This window comes from Glycine max, chromosome 13, assembly GCF_000004515.6.
Source record: "Glycine max cultivar Williams 82 chromosome 13, Glycine_max_v4.0, whole genome shotgun sequence".
NCBI classification, from domain to species: domain Eukaryota; kingdom Viridiplantae; phylum Streptophyta; class Magnoliopsida; order Fabales; family Fabaceae; genus Glycine; species Glycine max.
The window spans coordinates 43,101,353-43,123,178 of record NC_038249.2 but is presented as its reverse complement, the minus strand read 5'-3'; the positions used below and the strand labels follow the sequence as shown (position 1 = coordinate 43,123,178).

At 33.8% G+C, this 21,826-nt stretch overlaps 2 protein-coding genes and 1 pseudogene across 2 annotated transcripts; 1 reads left to right on the top strand and 2 right to left on the bottom strand.

Moving 5' to 3' along the window:
• Positions 1–821: 821 nt before the first annotated feature.
• LOC100814365 (putative U-box domain-containing protein 53) lies at positions 822–5,207 on the bottom strand. Its single transcript, XM_006595405.3, has 7 exons — positions 5,054–5,207; positions 4,573–4,670; positions 4,267–4,388; positions 3,734–3,922; positions 3,016–3,283; positions 1,916–2,341; positions 822–1,502 (listed from the first exon to the last, which is right to left on the bottom strand). The coding sequence occupies exons 1-7, from the start codon at positions 5,205–5,207 to the stop codon at positions 822–824; spliced, it is 1,938 nt and encodes a 645-aa protein (XP_006595468.1).
• A 3,119-nt stretch (positions 5,208–8,326) lies between these two features.
• On the top strand, positions 8,327–9,948 carry LOC100813829 (uncharacterized; annotated as a pseudogene).
• A 1,013-nt stretch (positions 9,949–10,961) lies between these two features.
• On the bottom strand, positions 10,962–13,718 carry LOC100813292 (threonine synthase, chloroplastic). Its single transcript, XM_003542018.5, has one exon. It carries the CDS (start codon positions 13,482–13,484, stop codon positions 11,919–11,921), a length of 1,566 nt encoding a protein of 521 aa, XP_003542066.1. The 5' UTR covers positions 13,485–13,718; the 3' UTR covers positions 10,962–11,918.
• Between the last annotated feature and the right edge of the window lie 8,108 nt (positions 13,719–21,826).

Genomic DNA, 21,826 nt, shown 5'->3' with positions numbered 1-21,826 from the left:
TGGTCAATTGATCTTAATTCATATTTATACAAATATATAATGAAAAAAATATTATAGGCGCAGACCACTCTCTGGAGATTGAAGTTATAAGTAGATATGTACTGTACAAAGTGAACAAGGGTAAGAGAGTGCTGGGTGACAACAGTTCTCCTTGTCTCTTACTATGATTAATTAGAAACCCGTGCAAGAAAAAAAAAATTAACAACATGAAAATGGGTCATCTATTGATGTTCCTTGCTAATAATAGAAAGAAGACATAAATTATAGGAACTCATGACTTCTGAGAAAGATGTTTCTTTAAAATGGCAATAAGATTTTGTTGGGACAACAGACTTGAGCCATCTACAAATGACCAGCAGCTTTGATAAGCATCCTTCATGTTCATTTTCCCAATTGATGGTAAGTGGCCTGGTTTCCACAAACGACTTATATGGATATACGTTGAATTTTCCATTTCCATATTAGGATTGTTATTCATTTTATTCCTGGTTGTACAAGATAGAAAATTATAATTTGAAAGAACTTCTAGGAAATTCACATGATATGATCGATAAGCTTTTATGTCATAGTTTGATTTAGCTTAATCTTTGGCAAATGCCACAAATTTGGAAAAATGGACTTCTAGAAATGGCTTGTACTATATTGTGCATCTTGTAAGAAAAATAAAATTGTTTTCTATACGTATGATGCATGTTGAAGTTTTGCAAACTGAGTTTTTATCAACTTGGGTTTTGATCAAAGCATAAGTAGGTGTAAATAAATTCAATAAGTTAGTCACTAACCTATTTGGCGGGTACAATATCAGTGTAAATGGCTCCTTCTCACAGATTTCGGAGTCGATTCAGCTCTGGCAAAATGACAGAACGAAGGTCTGGTCTATCCCGTTTTCTCATCTCACAACACTTCAAAGCCAACCTAGCATATGATAAAGTCTCTTCAAGGGGCCAATCTGTGACATTTGGATCAAGCACCTCTTGGAGTTTACCTTTGTCTATAGCCTCCTCAACAAGGTGTGCCACACCCATTGGAGGTTTTCCAGTGATAATTTGTAGCAGCATTACACCTAATGAATATATGTCTGATTTTACACCCAATAGTCCAGTTTGTTGATATTCTGGGTCAATGTAGCAAAATGTACCAGCTGCAGTTGTCTTGTGGTATTGAGTGGTTTTGTTGGCTACACTAGGAGGAACTAGCCTTGCCAAACCCACATCAGTGATCTTGCTCGCATAGTTGCGGTCCAACAAAATGTTTGCTGGCTTGAGATCACGATGCACAACCGGCTCAGGCTTTGTCTGGTGAAGGAAAAGAAGGCCAGTGGCAATTTCTGATGCTATTTTGAATCGAACTTTCCATGGAATTGTTGGAGTGTTATCTTTTTGGAAGAGGCGATCTTCTAAGCTACCATTTTCAATGTACTCATATACAAGGCACCCGTACTCTGGACAGGCACCTAGCAGTTGAACCATGTTTGGATGCTTTATTGTGCTCAAAACATTAACCTGCATTTTACCAATTTCAAAAATAATAAATGAAAATACTAACATATGTTGTCAAATAAAAGCTTAAATTAGTTTTTAATCTTCTAATTTATTTTTTAGATTTAATTTCATCTTTTAATTTTTTTTAAATTCAATTTAACCTTTTAATTTTTAAAAACAATTTAATTTGATTTTACAGTCAAAATTAAGATAATGATATTTAAAAATTATACTTTGTGATAGTTTAAAACTATCACTAAATGATTTTAAACCATCACAAAATATATATTTTTTAATATCGTTAATTTAATTTAGACAAAAAAAATAAATTGAATCAATTTTAAAAATTAGATGATGCAATTGAATCAATTTTAAAACACTCTCTCTCACCCTCTCCCCCCACCACACACACACAAAGTGAGAAGTATGGTCACCTCTTGTTGAAACTGCCTCTCCCCTTGGGATATGTCTGGTTTGAGGGCCTTGATTGCAACCTCAGTGTGATCAAGCACTCCTTTAAAAACAGGTCCATAACCACCTTCACCGATTTTGAGGGCATTGTCAAAGTAATTAGTTGCAACTTCAATTTCTTTAATATTGTATCTTTTAAATAAAATTTTGTTATTACAAGCACTAGCATTTAATGCTTTATTCCTCTCTTCTTCCTCATGCATGGCTCTTATTCCAGTTTGTTTTCCCTTGTGACTCTTCATTTCTGCTAGGCATTTTAACATTTCAGCTGACTCCATAGATGCCTTGGTTTTCTTCCTTTCTACCTCTGTCAAAGTCAATGTAGCCTCTTCAGGAAGCCAAGCTTTAACTGCATCTTCTTTTTGCGTAAACTTTTCATGCTTCATTGCCTAAATGACAATACCAATCTTTTTTAAATTATCGTTTTTGGTGTATTACTCTGAAAGCCATAGGGTGAGTTTAAATTTATAACACAATACTACCTTATGTGTTGTTGTGGTTTCCCTACGGGTCGAATTACACTTCTTTGTCTTTCTCTCTAGTTCTAGTTTTGGGTTCCTTTTTTCTATTTCCAAGCTTTTCTGTAAGATAACCAAGCTTTAATTGTCCACTTATGAATGAAAAAATGTGCAGAAAATCCCAAAGCCAATGCAACATTTAAGATTGAAACTAAAAGCAAAACCAAACAACCAAATTGTTCAATACAATTTTCAAAGTAGGTGATAGAGGAAAGATAAAAATATCAAATGAGTTGACTAGAGAACAATTTGTTGTGTGATTAATCACTTTTAGTCGTTTCAACAATTACAGTTTAGCGAGTTCAACTAATAGATTGAAAGAAATGAATATGCATACACCAAGGCCAATTACTTTATGCTTATCTGTATATTTTATGATAGCCAAATAGGGGGTATGTATCTAACCCTCATGCCCCATTCTATTTTTAATATGTAGGACAAGATTACAAAATCTATATGCCAAATTATTGTTTTTTAAGGTGTAAGATTATGCTAAAAGTAAGTAGCCTTGTCATATAAAAGTTGTATATAATAATGTTACTTACTTGGGATATTTTACAAGAATTGCTCCTAAAAGTGTAACTGCCTGAATTTTCGACTACATCTTGGTTTTCAGGTGACATCTCAGTCAATTGATAACCAAGCAGCTTTGAAGTATCACCCGTTAGGGAACTTCGATTGGATGAATTTTGTGAGGAGCAACTTTCATCTGATAGTTTTGGAGAAGTAGTCTCTCCATTGGTCATACGTGGTGTCACCAAAGATACCCCATCATTGTTTGAGCCTTGCTTATGTCCATACTTGACCGATTTTCTGTACACTTAATAGTGTCAAAAATGCAATAACATCTTCTAAGAACCAAAATATGATCAGCAAAACAAAAAAAATTATGATGAAAACGGGAAATCTATTAACTCTCACTCATCACTATTCTCCTTTGTCTCTATTAATTTGATAAAAGTAATTGATTCACTTGCGTAGAAACTAAGAGTTTAACTGTCAATAATTTGTAATAAAAATATACTAAACTTGTTTTCCATTTATGGAGATATATTTATATTAAGCTAATGCATTAGTAGTAAACAGTTAAGGTTTGCAGTGAAGTTGGAAAGTATTGTTACCGATTTTAATGCACAAGTCCAGGACAACAACTTAATAATTCATCAACATTTTATTTTCCAGCATCAAATCGTAAAATATTTTGAACACAATAGCTTAAAGGATTATGGAAGTTGTCAGTGTAAAACTTGTGCAAGCACGCACCTGTTTAAATCTTCAGACTGAAAACTTCCTTTGATGCCTTTTAAAGATTTTGATAGTGCGTTACTAATATTTTGAGAATGGCCTGCAGGTCGAATATTCTGCACTTTTCCTTTTGATATAACATGCACCGTGCAAGTCTCTGGCACAGATCTGACTAAGCTTGTTGCCACATCTGCATCTTTAAATTTCCTATGGTCAACATTTAGCAAGACTATTAGTTCAAAGAGAGAGAAAAAGTCTTTTCCTCCGAGCTTAAAAAAAAAAAACCAATTTTTCCAAAAGCAGGTAAAATAGAATAAAATTTTATAGTTGTTTATTAAATTATAGGTTCAATATTCTATTAAGAAGTGATGAAACTAATCTTGCCATTTCTGAATCAAGCAAAGGGTACAATAAGAGTCTATTTCTTGTTAACTTGGGCTATGGCAAAGGAAGAGACCGTGTAATTGTAAATGATCAATATCGTCAAAATATGGAAATGACATTTTGTACTATACAGAGCATATATAGTGTCTTGAGAGAAAAAGAAGGACCTTATAAGAGCATTCCAGCGGGAAGCGCCAACAACGATATTGCTGATAGAGTTGTCAATGATGTAATCAGTAAGCGCATTTGAAACGTCAATGTCATGCAGGACTAACTCCTTGGCTACGATCTGAAATATTCAATGTTCATAATCATATACTATATATGATAATTACATAGGTCCTTTTTGATTAAAAGTAAGGAATGAGGAGTTTGAACTTGTGAAGTACAGCAATGAAAAGCACATATAGGAGACTTCAAATGCGCTTAATTTATAGTTAAGCAGTTGTATCATGGCCATGGCCATTACGCACCCCTTTTCGTGCACAAAATCCTCGAAAGGGAAGAAAAAATTGGTGCAATTCTTCTTCTGTTGGCAGACGACCTTGTTTAGGGATAACCTCAAAATCATCTGCATAAATAAATAAAAAAATTGATCCATATATCCTAAAAAATGAAGCTAATTAATTAAGTTCATTTATTCAAGAATTTAAATTATGACGACAGTGATTACAACTTCCTTTGTAACTCTTAACACTAAAAAAAAAAAATTACAAACAAATACTGTCAATACAGTCACATTATACTTTCAAAGCAATCCTAAAGATTCCAAAAAATGTGATTGCAATCACAATTGGAGTTGTAGTCAGTTTTTTAAAAACCTTGTCTAAATATATGAATAATTATGGAAGCAATTAGTTAAAAACATAACTTAATTATCAAGTTCTATTCACGGGGAAAATATATTGTTACAAGTTTGAGGCAAATAATAAGAGATGAGGCTCGGGTAACTACGTGAATACAAAGTCTTGGTTCTGACGTGAATGAGGGTGCAAGAAGCGTTCTTCTTCAAAAGATGTTCCACAGCCCACTTGACGGCGTGTAGGCTGTTCCGGTCGCTATCAATGGCGATCACGGTAGACTCTTCTTCTCCTGCATTTGAAGCCATGATTAAGAGCGTTGCTTTGTTTGAAAAAGAAATCTGAGAACAATAACCAATATGGTTATCGTCCCATTAATTTACGTGTATGGAGTTTTTAACCCTTTTACTATCTTTGGGGGGAACACACCTGAAAACAGTTGTATATTAACTTGTTTGAAACATGTTCTCAAACAATTCAATAGTTGGCCTCTCTCTCTCAACATGTATATCTTAGTTGGATCTTACTGTAAATCCAACTTTAGCATATTCAAACTGCAGTCATATATATGTATAATCTATAATTAGTAATAATAAGAATTATCGCATTTGATATATATATTTTTTAAACAATTTTATCCATCTTCAGTTTATTCCTCTTATAACAATTGTCCACTACTTTTTAATTGGTTACCTCCTTTTCTTATTTTTTTTTTTAACTTCTAAACCTTTCTTCTTTCTTTTATTTAAAATATATAGAGACACGGAGTGTTTTACTTCCCTGATAACCCATAATTGAAATTTGGAAATGTTTGGAATGACAACGAAGAGAACATTAACAAGACAAACTGGGGAGTTACGATATTACAGTCTGTGTGCGTGCGCCTGTATATACGAGAATTAAATTGATTTCAAAAGAGACATAATTAGCAGAACCTACCTATGCTAAATCTCAGAGGAGAAATAACAAAATTCCCTTACAGTTGGTGTATATAAGTACGAAAGCCTCTAATCACTTTAACCCTAAAAAAAATACATTTTTTTATGAATGTGTCTTTAAAAAATAAAAATATAAAATTTAGTCTTCAAAATGTAAAAAGTGTAACAAATAAATATGTTCTGCTGTTAACTTCCGTCCATCACGTTAATAAAATAGCATACATGACCTAGAGGGGACAAATTTGTCACGGAAATGATTGTAAACGTGGATTGTCAAAGTAAGAGCATATTTGTCATGATATTTTTTTTATTTTTCGTCTTTCCACTCCGCTTACAAATGCAAAATTTAGTTCTTAAAAGTATAAAAAGTGCAACAAATATATCCAAACATTAATAATACATTGTGACTAATTATTATTATTATTATTATTATTATTATTATTATTATTATTACTATTATTATTATTATTATTATTATTATATGTTTATAATTTAGTGCTCTCATTCGTTTAGTAGTTATGCAATATATCTTTTAAAACTTCCTTTTAATATATATATTTTTATTATTTTGATTTCCTTGTCAAACCTTAATCTTTGCTGTTAAAAAAAATCATCTTATATCTTATAATTTTATTAAATTTCTACTAAAATTTTTACTTTTAATCTTTAAAATTATCCCATATCACAATTCCAACTTAAGTGTCCTCATATTTAGATTGAAAATAATATGTTGAGAGTTTTGAGTAGAAAAAATACAATCGGCCGCAGGATCAAATTTATTTATTTATTTTTAAAAATAATTAATCAACTATTTTAAAAAAAATCTCACAAAATTTAAACCAGATAAAACTAAAGTGAAATTATAAGTCTTTTTTCTTAATCAATAATATATATATATATATATATATATATATATATATATATATATATATATATATATTATACCTCAAATATAAAAAAATCATTTGAATAAACCTTATGTGCTTTCATTTGAGACAACACTTATTATACATGAAATGAAAATAGTTATTAACAAATAAAAAATCCAAATAAATTTAAATAAAAAATACAATAATGCTCAAACTAATACAAAGGTTAACTTTAAAACAAAACAAAAAAAACTAATACAAAGGTTTATTCTTTACCTTTAAGTAAACTATATTTTTTTAAATAAACTATCGAATTAGTCTTACAAATTACAATTATAAAATAATAATTACTTCCTCTAAAATTATGAAAAAGAAGTTTTAGTTTCTAATTTTCTTTTTATAAACCAAATGTAACTAAGCAACAAAGTTTTTTATATATATATTTAATACAATTATATACTTAAGCTCAAATTCAAAATCACTTATTAAATTAAAACCAGCCCCTTCGGTTAGTTCACATGCAATGGTTTCTTGTTTTTATGTGCATAAGTTAATTTAATTCTTAATTTTTTTTATCTTAACCCATTGATTCATCAGAAAAAAAAATGAGTTTGATTAATTTTAAGTTTAACTGAAAAATAAATAAAGTTTGACAAAAAAATAAATAAAATTAAGAATTATACCGAACTAAATTGAACCAACTGTAGTATTATGATTTTTAAGAACTAAATTGAACTATAACTGCGAAAATCCAAACCTATATTTTTTTTATAATTATAGATACAACTAATAAAAACTTGATGGACTAGTTTAGTGTATTACTCTTTTTTAAAATATCATTACCAGCTCAGCATATTTTAATGTCTTCACCCAAGTCATGTTCACAAGTAAGACCAAGAAGTACAATATTAATAGAAAAATCCAGGGCGTGATGGAAAAAACAAAATTGAAAAAAAAAAAACACAGTGGTAGCTATTTCGCAATGATATTGTTATAAACTTTTTTTTTAAGAGAATGATGATATTATTATAAACTTGATCGATAGGTAACGTGATTACGTGATATGGCATGAATTGAGTTAGTCCAATGATTGATTGGTCCTTTGTAATAGTTTGCAAGAATCAAATAAAAATAATGTTATTCACAACCTTCTTTTTTCTTTTTCTTTTTTCCCCCTCAATTTGACAATTTCAAAATGCACATGGACATTGTTTACACCATTTTCTATTTGGCTGTCATTTCCGCGATACAGCCAACACTGAGTTGCCAACAGTTTCTTAGTTATACATATAGAAGAAATTGCATTTATATTATATATATTTATATAATTAAAAAAAGAGAGATAAATAAAGTAAAATTGTTATAATATACTAACTCTTTTGAAATCCGTCATTCTAGTTGACATTCCCTCTAATCTATTCAAAAATTTATTAGATGATTTTCAATCACTATATATTTATAATTTCAATCAATCTTTATATGAATTGCATTTAAGTTTTCAATTTTAAAGAAAATACTCATAATAACATTTGATTATAGTTAGAATCATAATAATCAATACCACTTAATAATTTTTCAATTGCAGTAAGAAAAAATCTCAATCAACTGATAGGAGAAAATGCTTGTCTAAATTAATTTTCATGAAATAAAAAAAATTAAAACAACATATAACATGCACATCAAAAGTCATAACTTTATATTAAATAATAATGACGTATTCAGGTGTATATAAGCAAGCAAAGAACACAAAAAGGAAGAATGAAACCAAAGCAATCGTGCTCGAGAATTAAAAGACCATTTTCGTCCGCACCAACTCTCAGAACATCAATCACTTGATCACGTTACGGGAAAACCAAAATGGAAGAAGAAGAAGAAGAAGACACGTGGCCACCATTCTGGACGGAAAGCGGCGGTGGCCGCCGCCTGCGCCGCTCTTACTCGCTGTTCCTGAGCTCCAGTGCACTTCTCATGTGCATTCTGGTGATTGCACTCGCATTCACTCTGGTCATAATTCCCACGTTGCAATTTTTCACCACCCAAATTTTCAAACCCAATTCGGTCGAGAAGAGCTGGGATTCCCTCAACTTCGTGCTTATCCTCTTCGTCATTCTCTGTGGCTTCCTCAGCAGGAACAACACCTCCGACACGCCCCACGAATACGACAAATCAACCCCTCCAACACTGCGACCATGGTACGAGGAATCAGATCGAACGCCGCCGTACAAATCGTTTAACAGGCTCAGGAGTTTCAACTCCCACCCGGATCTCCGGCAAGATTCGCCGTGGATGGCCGCCGATGAACGGTGGCGATTCTACGACGACACGCACGTTAACGGTTACCGCGGATTTGACTTGGAAGAAGAAAGCGTCATGAACATAGAAGTGGCGGCGAAGGAGTAACGGCGGAGAGGAGGAGTTGGGAGAATAATAATAAGAGAACAAGTGCAACTAACGAGTTGTTGACATCTTTGAAGGGAAAGAAGAAGAAACGAAGACAATTAGGAAGCGTTGAAAGTGTTAAGAGCATTCCTTCACAAGCTTCCTCAGTTTTTCATAATATGTTTTCTTCTAAGAAAAGCAAGCGCAAGAAACTTAACACCGCTTCATCATCGCATGTTTCATTATCCAAAACCGAACCGGTTCGTGGGGGTGTTGTGGCTACTTCCCTTAGACCAAACAAGAGAGAGGATTTCTATGCTTTGGAGGAAAATGCGGTTGTTGCTGGTAATGAGCCGCCGCCACCGCCATTCAAGATGCCGGCGTGGAAGTTCCGGGTGCAGGGTGACTTTGTTAGAATAGATAGCATTAGTAGCTCGAGTAGTGATTCGCCAGATTTGGAAGATGAAATTGTGGACTCACCGAGCAATGAAGATGGCGGAGAACCTGAAAGTGAAATCTTGTTGTTCTATCCTATTCAGAGCAGGTTTAAGGGAGGAGAAGCAAGGGATTGGTACGTCCAATCTACGTTCTTCACCAAAACCAGAAGCTGGACCAAGTAGAATTTAAGGTGCAAAATTGATGAATTAATTCTTTGATTTGTTTGTTTTTCTATTCTTTTGAGACTTGTTCTGAAGGGAATTCTTTTGTTCCCATTAATACATTTCAGTCCAAATTCATACAGAGAAATAGGAGGATTAGTTCTTTTGAAAAATAGTTTTTGCACATGTAGAGCCGCATTTCAGTTTTACTTATTATTAATGTATACATTGCACGCTTGAAATGTTTACTTTTTTATGTTGCCACTTCATTACTGTTAAAAGAAAAATGCTAACAATAAATTCTTTAACACTATTTTATAAACACCCTTTTCTCTATTAGTTGAAACTTACTAAAAACCCATAAATTTTGATTGGCTTCATTTCTTATTTAATGATTTTTTTAATTTCTAATGAATTTTAATTAATAGAAGAGTGTGTTAAAAAGAACATAACCCTAATAAAAAATGTGTTGCTAGCATTTTTTAATGTAAAATTCTGATATCATATGATTAACACTTCCTTTGGCACTGCTTCTGCAGTCAACGATTCACCCTGCTATGATTGGTCTGCTTACACACAAAGTTTAGGCAACAGTTCCTCCAAAGAGCAATGTGTCGAGTGGAAATATTAAGAAGCAAAATGCTCAATCCTCCCTCGTATATTCTTGATTTTCACCATCCTTCTCGCTAGATTCTAGTTTGAAAACCTATACAATTCTTCCTTTGAACCTAAAGAAACTCTGCCCAAAGAAACCATACATAGAGGTATGTGTAGTTTTTTAAAATAGACTAGTCTCAAGAAAGATCAGTATGATACAAGGGAAATGTTTTACTCAATCTTATACGAAAAACTCTATCCAATTTCCTTCAGCAAAAAAGTTATAGAACCACCAGTGGCATTTGTATCAGTTATTTAGTTGTAATGAATTTGAATATGTTGTAAAATATGGCTGGGCACACAGGCGAATTTCTTTTTAAAGAGAATTATATTATCTACTGTAAAAGAAATTTACAACGACGCGGAAAAAAACCAGATTAATCTCTACGCTTTTTCTTTTGTGAAACCTTTTGCGTACAAATAACCTCAGCTACAGAAAGGGTGAGGACTGGATGAAGTATCTTCCAAGAGTAACTGGTTTGCTCTTAAAATAGGTTACTTGCCCAGAATTTCAAGTATGCTGGTTATGCACCACGGAATTTGAAAGACTAGATTATATCAATGGACTAATTGAAGGAAGTGAACAATACAGTAATTTACCAATTAATATAGAATCTGAGTGTTCATAACTAATGCAAGTTGAACTAAAAAATGTAATTCCAATTTGCTATTGCCTCGAAGGCATACTTTCCATACAAAAATTTCACCTATCCCTCACTACAAACACTGTCTTCAACTCAACAATTCAGTAGTCACGGGGCCTTTATTGAGATCACAAATCATAATTGCAAGTGGTACATAATAACAGTAAACCAAACGCACACAAACAAAAGCAGAGGAAAAGAAGGTATTCAACACACTATATTTCATTCAACTCCATTCGTACATCACACGATAAAATTGATGGCCTTTTATACGCAAGCTTGATACAATAAAATACTATTACTTGATGGCAAAGAAAAATTCATTTGTGTAGGAACTAGAAAGTACAAGATGGAGCGTATAAATTGCCTACTACTTCAATGTGTGTGGCATCAATTAATAGCTGTAGTTCTGCCTTCACTTAATTCAACGAAATATGACTACATAGCAATGTGACTCAGTCCAACAATGCCGCTCCTTCGCTGTAATTTTTTATTTCTTGATTTAATTACTTGTCACAGATTGCATAGAGTTGCTTGGTAATACCCACACTTAGCTTAATGCCAACAGCATAACATGAAAGTGAAAGAAATCTGTTCTAATTATATTTTTTGGAATTATTTTCTTTTGGGGATGGCGTGGTCTGGTCTGGAATCCAGTAATAACAAGCCAACAATGTGCATTCCTCCCTCATTGTATCCAATTAATTTTTTTCTACTTGAGCTATTATATTAAATGCTCAACAAAGAAAATCTACAACAAATACTAAGATGCCCCAATATGGAGCACAGCATACATAATGCAGCAGGCAAATTACTACAATACTCAAACCTAGCTTATAGAAAAGACAAAACAGGAGTAGAAGTGGCTAATAATAGTAAGTAAATAATCAGCAGCAAACTCAGGAAGAGAGGAGAAAAAGTTGCAATGCTAACCTAATGAGTCTTACTCTGCAAATACGTCTTCAAAACATCCATAACCGACCCAAAATCAGCCTTGACTTGCATGGGAGGGTTAGCATAGCGGCAAGCCATGTCCTTGATGTCCTTAGAATGGTAATCGATCTTGGACTGAGTGAACTTGAGGCCATGAGCAGTGCTAACCACCACAGTCCTATCAGTGGCCTTAATAAGCCCACTGTTCCTGAGCTTAAACAAAGCAGTCAAAGCAACCCCAGTGTGGGGGCAGATAAACATCCCAGTGGAATCTGCCTGCGCCGTAGCATCCATCAACTCCTCCTCGGTGGCCTCCTCCACGATCCCATCGCAACTCTTTAGGGCGTGAACCGCCCTGTCGATGGAAACAGGATCACCAATTTGAATGGCAGAGGCAAAGGTAGTGCTTGACTTCACAGGCTTAAACTCCTTCCAGCCGGATTTAAAGTACAAATACAAAGGATCAGCATTGGCAGCCTGGGCACAAACAAGCCTTGGAATCTTATCCACAAGACCAAGCTCTTGACACATCTTGAAGCCTTTGTAAAAGGCATAAATGTTGCCAAGGTTGCCACCAGGCACAATGACCCAATCAGGAACCTGCCAATCAAACTGCTGCAGAATCTCAATAGCAGCAGTTTTCTGCCCTTCCAATCTCAAACTGTTGAGAGAGTTAGCCAAATAAATAGGCAACTCAGCAGTGACCTCTCTGATCAACTGCATGCAACCATCAAAATCAGTGTCGATACTCAACACAAAGGCACCATTGGCAATAGGCTGAACAAGTTGAGCAAGCGAGATTTTATTAGCAGGCAGAAACACAATGGAAGGAATCGCCGCCGAAGCGCAATAAGCAGATAAAGCGGCGGAGGTGTCACCGGTGGAGGCGCAACCGACACCGACGACGGGGCGATTCATTTTTCTCAAGCGGTTGACCTGGCTAACGAGGACGGTCATGCCGAGATCCTTGAAGCTGCCGGTGTGGCTGATTCCGCAGTGTTTGACCCACAAATCGTTCATGCCGAGGAACTGTTTGCCGAAACGCTCGGCCCAGAAGAGGTTGGAGTTTCCTTCGAAGGCGGAGACGATGTCGTCGTCGTGGATCTCAGGGAGGACCCACTCTTTTTTGCTCCAGACGCCGGAGCCGTAGGGCCAGGTGGTCTTGCCGACGCGAGAGTCGAAGAGGTTGCGCCAGTACTCGCCGTCGAAGCGCTTGAGGGCGTCCATGTCGTGCTGGACGTCGAGGAGGCCACCGGATTGGGAGCGGTAGACGATCTCGTCGAGCGAGTAGGACTCCGTCGTGGAGGAGGAAGGGTCGGCATTGAAAGGGACGTATTTGGCCGAGAAGAGGTGGTGGTCGTGGGGAGCATTGATGCGGCGGGCCTCGTCGCGGATGTTCTCGTCGGCGGGGCGGCGATGCTTGGAGGCGGAGGAGGCGGCGTTGGTGTTCTGAGTGAGGGGGGATTGGGCGCGGATTACGAAATTGGCGGCGGGTTTGGGAAGCGCGTAGGGTTTAGTGGTTTTGAGAGAGAAAGGGAGAGACTGAAAAAGAGATGAGGAAGCCATCGACAGTGTGGAATGGAGTAATGCTTTATGCTTTTCAATTATTTTTGTTTAAACAAATCAAGCAGAATTAATTTCCTGTGATAGCATTTGGGCTTACCTTATGATAACTCGGGCATCGAACTAATTTGCACCCAAAAAAAAAACGCTTTAGCAAGCAACATAAAATTTTTTTTTAACATCAAAGCAAGCAACATTACATAACATAAGGATTGAAAATCCACACTTGAATAGAGAAGGCCCTTAGATAAAGGTGTTGCTATCAGTCGTTGTAGTCGAAGGCTCCTTATAACAGAATTTGTATTTCTTGGCCTACGTAAATGTCTCTTTAAATCAAAATGGCATATAATAATAATAAACAAAATTAAAGAAAGATGTCAACTTAATTTTGTTTGGTCAATTGTCACTTTTAAAGTGACATCATGTTTTGTATATAAAGATAAATTAAAAAGCGGTTCACATTAATTAGTTTGAATTTTTCATCCAAAGTCGTGCATAATAGTAATAAAACAAAATTAAAGAAAAATGTCAACTTAACTTAGTTTGATCTATTACTTTTAGTCAAAATGACACCATGTTATGTATTAAAAAATAAATAAAAAGGGATTCACATAATAAGTTCGAATGCAAGTTTTTAGTTTTTCATTGTATGTTGTTTATATAAATAAAAAAAAATAAAGAAAAATATCAACTTAATTTAGTTTGATTAACTATCACTTTTAGTTAAAATTAGGAAAAGGAGAGATATTTAGTGTCTCTTTATATATCTTTTAAAAAACAAAATGCAAACCTCCTGTGGCAGTTAGGATAAACCTCGATCATCATGGTAGTTTTTCACTTGTTTGTCTGCAAAAACGATCTGTTGTCGAGGAAGCATCTCATCTATTGAAGCTGGTGCATTAGCATGCTATCATCAAATGGACAATTGATTTCAATCTATCTCATGTGATTTTCAAATCTGATTGCAAGCTTATATTGTTGATGCTGTGAAGCGAAGCTGTTATACAAACAATGACATGTAAGAATGAACTATCTCATTTACAACACTTTTCAGTAAAGTTTGTTCAAGGCAAGCCAATCAAGTTATTTATGTCTTAGTCAGAGATTTTATGTTAGCTTACATGTTTTTTTATTTCATTCCAGCATGTATTCACTCTCTTGTTAGCAATGAAATTATATGAGCGTTTCTTTGTAAAAAAAAAAATCAAAAAACAAAAAGAGGTTAAATAAAATACAAGAATGAACGGTGATAATTGTTTAATGAAAATTAAAGATAAAAATGTCTAACAAAAAGTGTATACTAAATTGAAATCTTCTCATTATAATAATTATAGACCACATCATGTTATGCATATAAAAGTAAATAAAAAAAGGGATTCACATTAATTAGTTCAAAGAACAAGTTATTGGATTGATCAACTCACTGTACTTTTTAATCATAATAACACCGTGTTATGCATATAAAATTAAATTAAAAGATATTACATGAAACTATTATTGTTTCATCGTGAAACTAATTTCTCGTACTCATGAACGAACAGTCGTTTTCCTAAAAAAAACTACCTTATCTTTTTTTTTAAAAAAAAATTATAATTATTTATAACTAACAGATCGTGGGTTTCGTACCTTATCCTCAAATTTGATTTCTTAAGATTTCCTATTCGTGCATTTAATTTCTTAAGATTGGATTAAAAAACTTTCTTCCATTACTTTGATTTAAAATAAAAGATATTTATTTATCAGTTAATGGGCAAGCGGTGTAAACCCTCTGGCGTTCAGTTAATGGCAATCTGCTTTTACTTCATGGCAAATGATAAAAAAAAAAAAAAGAAAAAACTTATCCTTGTGCACAAGGTGATTCAATTTGTAAACTTTCATTTAGTTGTTTAGATGATAACTTAAATTGGGTAGTTAGCTGCGTTATGTGAAGTTTCCTGTGATGTTTCCGATATAGGTTATTGTCATCTATATGTGTCTCTAAGACACCAACTCTTCTTACACAATAGAATTTTAATAATAATAAGGTTTGCATTTTATATTGATCTCTACCGACCAGTTACCTCGCCTTGTACAAACTCGGAGAATGTTTGCAAATTCACGTGCTACGGTGCATGCCTTGAGTTCATCACCTAAAAATAAAGGATTATATGACAGAATATTTAGGTTCTGTATTTCATACTTTGTCAAGACATAAATATATATAAAAGAATTATAACAAAAATCTCTTAAAATTGAGTTATACAAATTAATTCTCCAAATGAAACTCTTAAGATTATTCTAGACTAGAAACAAATTGATTTACATGATTAAAGGCTAATAATACAGGATAATATAATAATTACACATAAGAGATAAAGAGGAGAAATTAAAGCATTCATTTTATACTCTTTTCATGCAATTCACTTTTCTCTCTCCATAAATAATATCTCACAAATCTCAACGGTGAAGGTGTGCGGAATTGAATTGCAAACTAGGCATCTAAATCTCATAACGATCCAACGGTTAACGAGTACAAGATCATAATTTTATTGGACAGGTTTTGAGTTTTTGCGGAAAAAGAGAAAGTTACGATGCGAAGGACATTTCTCTTAGCTTCAACATTTTTTCACAATTTCCAACGGTGAGAATATCACGACGATCCAACGGTTAACAAGTCCGAGATCATCATTTTACTAAGACAGGTTTGAGTGTATGCGGGAAAAAGAGAGAGTTTTTGGAGGGGAAAGAGAAAACAAAATTGAGAGGAAAAAGAGACGTAGAGCTCGTCAGTATGAAAACTAATCTAATATGTCTCTATTTATAACTAGGGTATTTGTTAGTCTCTATTCATGACTTAGTTTTGTATTGAATATTTGCACAAAATTGGCGTCTTTCCTCTAATTTATGGTTCGTTTTGTAGGAATTGCACATATTTTATATTTAGTGTGATTTTATATATTAGATATTCTCATTTTGTGAATTAATGTTGAAACTACTTCAGTTTCAGGTCAAAAGAAGAGAAGGTTCAAGTAGTTGATGTTTCGTTAAGCGAAGTAGATCCGCTTAGCGAGTGGCATTCGCTAAGTGAGGCATACTACTCGCTTAGCTGGTTGAGAAATCCTAGAAGAGTCAGAGATGTGCTCGCTCAGCACGCCGCTAGCTCGCCCAGCGAGTAGGTTGTCTCTTCTCGCGCTTAGCACGTCCAACTTGCTAAACCAAAATTCACTTACTCTCGCTTAGCGAGTCAGTCTCGTTAAGCGAGCCTTCAAAAGCAGAAACGTCCAAGAACCCTTTAAAACACTGAAGTTGGCGGAAACTTTGGGAGAGAGTCAAAAAACAGAACACAAGGAGAAGTTGAAGTGACAGAAATAGAGCTGCTAAGAGAGTTTACGTTAGAGGAGTGAAGTTAGGATTTTAGAAGTTGAAGGAGACATCCTCAACCATTCTTTGTCATTTTCTTTCACTAAACTCTGTTCCTTCCTTGTATTGAGAACATATTTCTTGTAATGAAAGACTAAGCCTCTTGGTTGGGAAGTTCTGCTAAACCCTTGATGTAATATTTTTTCATTATCTATTTAATGTTATTTTTATGTGTTCATTGCTTCTATTTATGCTTATTTTTACATGTTTGTGGTTTAATCATCCATTTGTATGTATAGTTAGGATTTTTAGCATTGGGAAATACTTTAAAGCCTTAGAACTTGATAGAACAAGTTAGAAATCTGTTTATCTAGGAATGGAGTGCAGAAATCTAGTTCATATTATGTTGTAGACTTAATACAACTCTTTTAGGCTAAGTTTGTTGATGGATCAAGGACGAAGTTTAAAGAGAGTTAGGCTCATTCACTAGAGGGATCTTGGTTTGAGTAATTTCTCAGCATAAAAATACTAGGATAATGTTAAATAGAGAAAAATACATAATATCATCAAGAGCAACTCAGTAGAACAACCCAACGTTTTTTACTTGATTGTTTTCGCTTCTATAATCCTAGATATTTAGTTTATACTCAAATAGACTGTAGTACAAAATTCAATTGGATATTTACTTTGCTTTTAGTTTATACAAATGTTTACTTACTGAATGTATAGTGTCTGAGTGAAACAAATTCTCTGTGGATACGATACTCGGTCTTACCGTTTTATATATTACTTGTACGAATCGGTACACTTGCCAACGTCATTCGAACAATATTCATAACCTATTATTTACTCTATTTATTTATTTTTATATTTTATAAAAAGGAACTCTATTTTATTTCTTATCAAATAAATAAATCAAATATCTTTCTTTTTTTCCTTCAAACCATTATTTTAATTAATAACATTATTTCTTTTTATTTATTTAATTATAAAAATCTCATCATTTTTCTAAAACTTTATTTATTTATAAATAAAAAACCTTTTTAATTTATTTTACAAAAAATGAGGTGTTACAGGAGGCGGCTTCATGTACACAACCTTTTCAAGGTCCCCGTGTAAAAATGCATTGTACACATCCATCTGATGTAATTCCCAAGCTCGTGTGGCTACTACGGATAACATTGTGCGTATCGTTACCATTTTTACAACAGGTGCAAAAGTCTCTGTGTAATTGATCCCCTTCTTTTGATGGTTGTCAAGAATTACTAATCGTGTTTTGAACCGTTCTATACTTCCATCAGCTTTATGCTTTATTTTGTACACCCACTTGCAACTAAGTGCTTTCTTTCCTAGAGACAATTGTGTGATTGTCCAAGTTCCATTAGTCTCAAGGACATGTATCTCACTTTTTATTGCATCTTTCCATCGACTGTTTTTCACCTCGTCAATATAAGTGACAAACTCCTTTTCCTGTGAAATGGATGCAAGAAAAACACGATGTGCAAGAGAAAAATGGTCATAATTCACATAATCAGTTATGAGATAAGGTGCACCTGAGTCTGCCTTTGGAGAGGATGAACAGTTGGATGGGCTCAATCTTTTGGTGATATTTATCACATAATCTTGCAATTGAGTAGAAGGTTATTTCGTTTTATGTCCTCTACCCAATAATGGCTTGGTTGGTGATATACATGGAAGCATTGTATGTTGTGTGTCCATATTTTGGAGATTAACACCTTGTTCATCAAACCCCACATTTGGCTCACCCTCTTTATCATCCATTGTCATATCATCACTTTCTTCAATACCTCATGAGTGATCGATTTCTTCTACACCATCAGTCACATCACCAACAATTTCTTCACAACTCCAGTTTTTAGGAGGAACATCTTTCTTGGTAGTAACATCAATAGAAAAAAGATGCTTGGTCTCAAGGAAATCAACATCTCGAGAGACAAAAATCTCTTTTGTTTCTAAGTCAAACAACTTCCACCCTTTCTTGCCATATGGGTAGCCAATAAACACGCACTTCTTACTCCTACTTGAAAATTTATCACCATTCCGTCTTTGATTATGGGCGTAACATAAGGAGCCAAATATTCTCAAATGTTCATATGTAGGCTGTTGCCCATACAACATCACATATGGAGTTTTCCCATTCAAAACAGTGGAAGGAGTTCGGTTGATCAAATATGTTGCAGTTAAAATACATTCCCCCAGAACTTAATAAGAAGATTACCTTGAAATCGTAGTGTTCAAGCCACATTCAAAATATCTATGTTTTCGTTCCATTCTCCCATTTTGTTGGGGTGTCCCGATGCAAGATGTCTGAAAAATTATTGTACAATCAAGAAAATATATTTTCATGCATGTGAATTCTGTCTCATTATCACTTATGAATATTTTGACTTGTTTATGAAATTGTCTCTCAAGCAAAGCAGAAAAATTATGAAGCATTGTCGATACTTCTCGTTTATGAGCTAATAGATATACCCATACAACACGTGAATAATCATCAACCATTGTCAGGAAATAAAAAGCACCACAAGTAGAAGGAGTTCTATATGGTCCCATGAATCACAATAAACTAATTCAAATGCACTACTGACTTTATGTTCACTAAAAGGAATCTTCTCTCTAGTCTGTTTGGCTCTAAAACAAATTTCACATGTTTTCTTCACTACATTGCTATCTTTGTGTTTTTTAACCTCAGGAATCAACTAGGTGATCTTCAAGGAAAGGATGTCCCAACCGTTTGTGGCACAAGTCCATGGAATGCAAACCATCAGTTTTGTAAGCTCTCACATTTCGAGCCCCTCTAAAGAAATAGAGTTCATCCCTCCGTTCACCTGCTCCAATCAGCATCCTCAAAATACGGTCCTACGCAACACATAACTTATCAGTGCATTGAACAACATATTTCAATTCATTCATCATCTGTGAAACACATATCAAATTGCAATTCAATTTAGGCACATAGAGAACATTAGTAAGTTTTAAGCCTCCATCTAGCACCACGCTTCCTTCTTTAATAGTTGTTGTTGTATGTTGTCCATTAGGAAGTCCAACTGGACAACTTTGAATATCTTGTAGTTCATGCATATGATTCAGATTTCAAGTCATGTGGTTAGAAGTCCCTGTGTCAATTATCCATGTATTGGTATCATGTTCACCTGTCATCTTGTCATTAGAGTTTGTTTTCTGAGCATTTAGTAATTCTACGAGCGCCTGTCCAGCGCCTGTCACTGCTCTGTAGTAAGTCCATTCAAACCTGAACTTTCTCCTTCTGAGATCCTAGTGTCTGTACTTGTTTCACCACTATGCACAGCATTTGTATGCATTGTTCCTCCTTTTCCTCGTCCAGTCCTCGGGTTGTCATTGAAATTCAATTCATACAGTTATGAAGTCTTTTCACCATCTTATGTTCTTTTTGCTTATGAGACTCATTCTTAGGAGCCTCCTCTTCATGATGACTCATTGTCACTAAATTTCAAACAGAACCTATTGGCTCTCATACCATAAAGGATTCTATAACATAATAATTATGTTATGTATTTCATGTTTTGCTAAGACATAAATATATATAAGAGAGTTACAATAAAAATCTCCTAAGATTGAGTTATACATATTGATTCTCCAAATAAAACTCCTAAAATTACGTCTAAATTAAAAATAAATTGATTCATGTGATCACATGCTAATAATACAAGATAATATAATAATTGTATATAATTCCATACAGATTCTGTTATCTTATCATGATATCATTAGAAAAACTTTTTTTTTTTTTGTTTTATTGATTTGCAATTCACTTGGGTAGTAGGACCAACTTGAAGGTGAAGAGATCTTTGGAGGCTACCTTGTCTCCGGATAATGATCGGGCTTCTAAGGATTTCTTTGGAACAATACGTTGTGAAGATCCAAATCCCAACCTTTACACAACTTTGAGTATGAACATCAGGTTTATCCTCTTGATCCTGGTTAAATTCTCCTCCGAGATTCAAAGATCATGTCTATGGAGTGGTCATGCAGAATTGTACAAAGTCTCCTTCAAAAAGCACAATAGAAAAAAAGATGGATTATTTCATATATATACTGTCCTTATATTGATATCTTTTATTAGTTCAAAGGGACTAACTGATGAAGGGACTTTTCTAGTAGTAGCAAGAGAATTTGGTTTTGAATTTTATCGGAGAACTCGATCAAGTGTTGTCGTTAGCAAGTAGGACCTTGTAATTAAGTCATCTTATGTGTATATTTAGAAAATAAAAATTCTTCTAACACAGTTATATTTCTTTTGAGTGTATATGCTTTCATTTAGATCTTGAAGTTTGACTATATTAGTATTCACGAACTGATGTGGTTTCAAAATCATCATGGGTAATTCCTAACTATCACACTATAAAACATTAAGATCCTTTAGATTTTATAAAGCTTGTAGCTTTCTAATTAAGTTTTGTCTACCATTTTCAATGATGCATATAGCCTGCTTCCTTCTCATTGAATCTTGTCTACCATACACCGCTGTGAATTGGGTATAGTAGCAGCCTTTGATTACCCATTCGATTATTGGAGAGGGATAACGATTCACTAGAGATTTTTTGCATGCACAAAGTCAGTTAATCGAAATCGGATAATTCATATTTTAACTTAGTAAATTAAATTGAAAATGTTTGTCGTGGATAGCCCTCACTGTGTATATTTTCAAAATTTATAAATTTATTTTTGACAACGAGAATGTGATATTCCATATTTGTCATGAACTTCCAAAATTTATTTTTGAGAAGATACATTACCTTTTTTTTTTCTCATTCTGAGATATGAAAAATATATTTTCATGAAAACATAAACAAGTTATTTAACTTAATTATAACACTTATTTTTGCACTAACATTTTTAATTATTTGAATTTCAAAAAATATTCGTAAGCATATTTTTTAATTCATTTAAGAATAAGGTTCTTAATTATATTATTTCTAAAAATATTTTTCCTATAAATAAAATAT

Coding starts and splice junctions, on each gene's coding strand:
- LOC100813292 (XM_003542018.5), bottom strand. CDS start 13,484: ATGGCTTCCTCATCTCTTTTTCAGTCTCTCCCTTTCTCTCTCAAAACC.
- LOC100814365 (XM_006595405.3), bottom strand. CDS start 5,207: ATGGCTTCAAATGCAGGAGAAGAAGAGTCTACCGTGATCGCCATTGAT. Junction 4,389..4,572: donor GATTTTGTGCACGAAAAGGG/GTGCGTAATGGC, acceptor TGAATATTTCAG/ATCGTAGCCAAGGAGTTAGT. Junction 3,923..4,266: donor CGCTGGAATGCTCTTATAAG/GTCCTTCTTTTT, acceptor TGTTGACCATAG/GAAATTTAAAGATGCAGATG.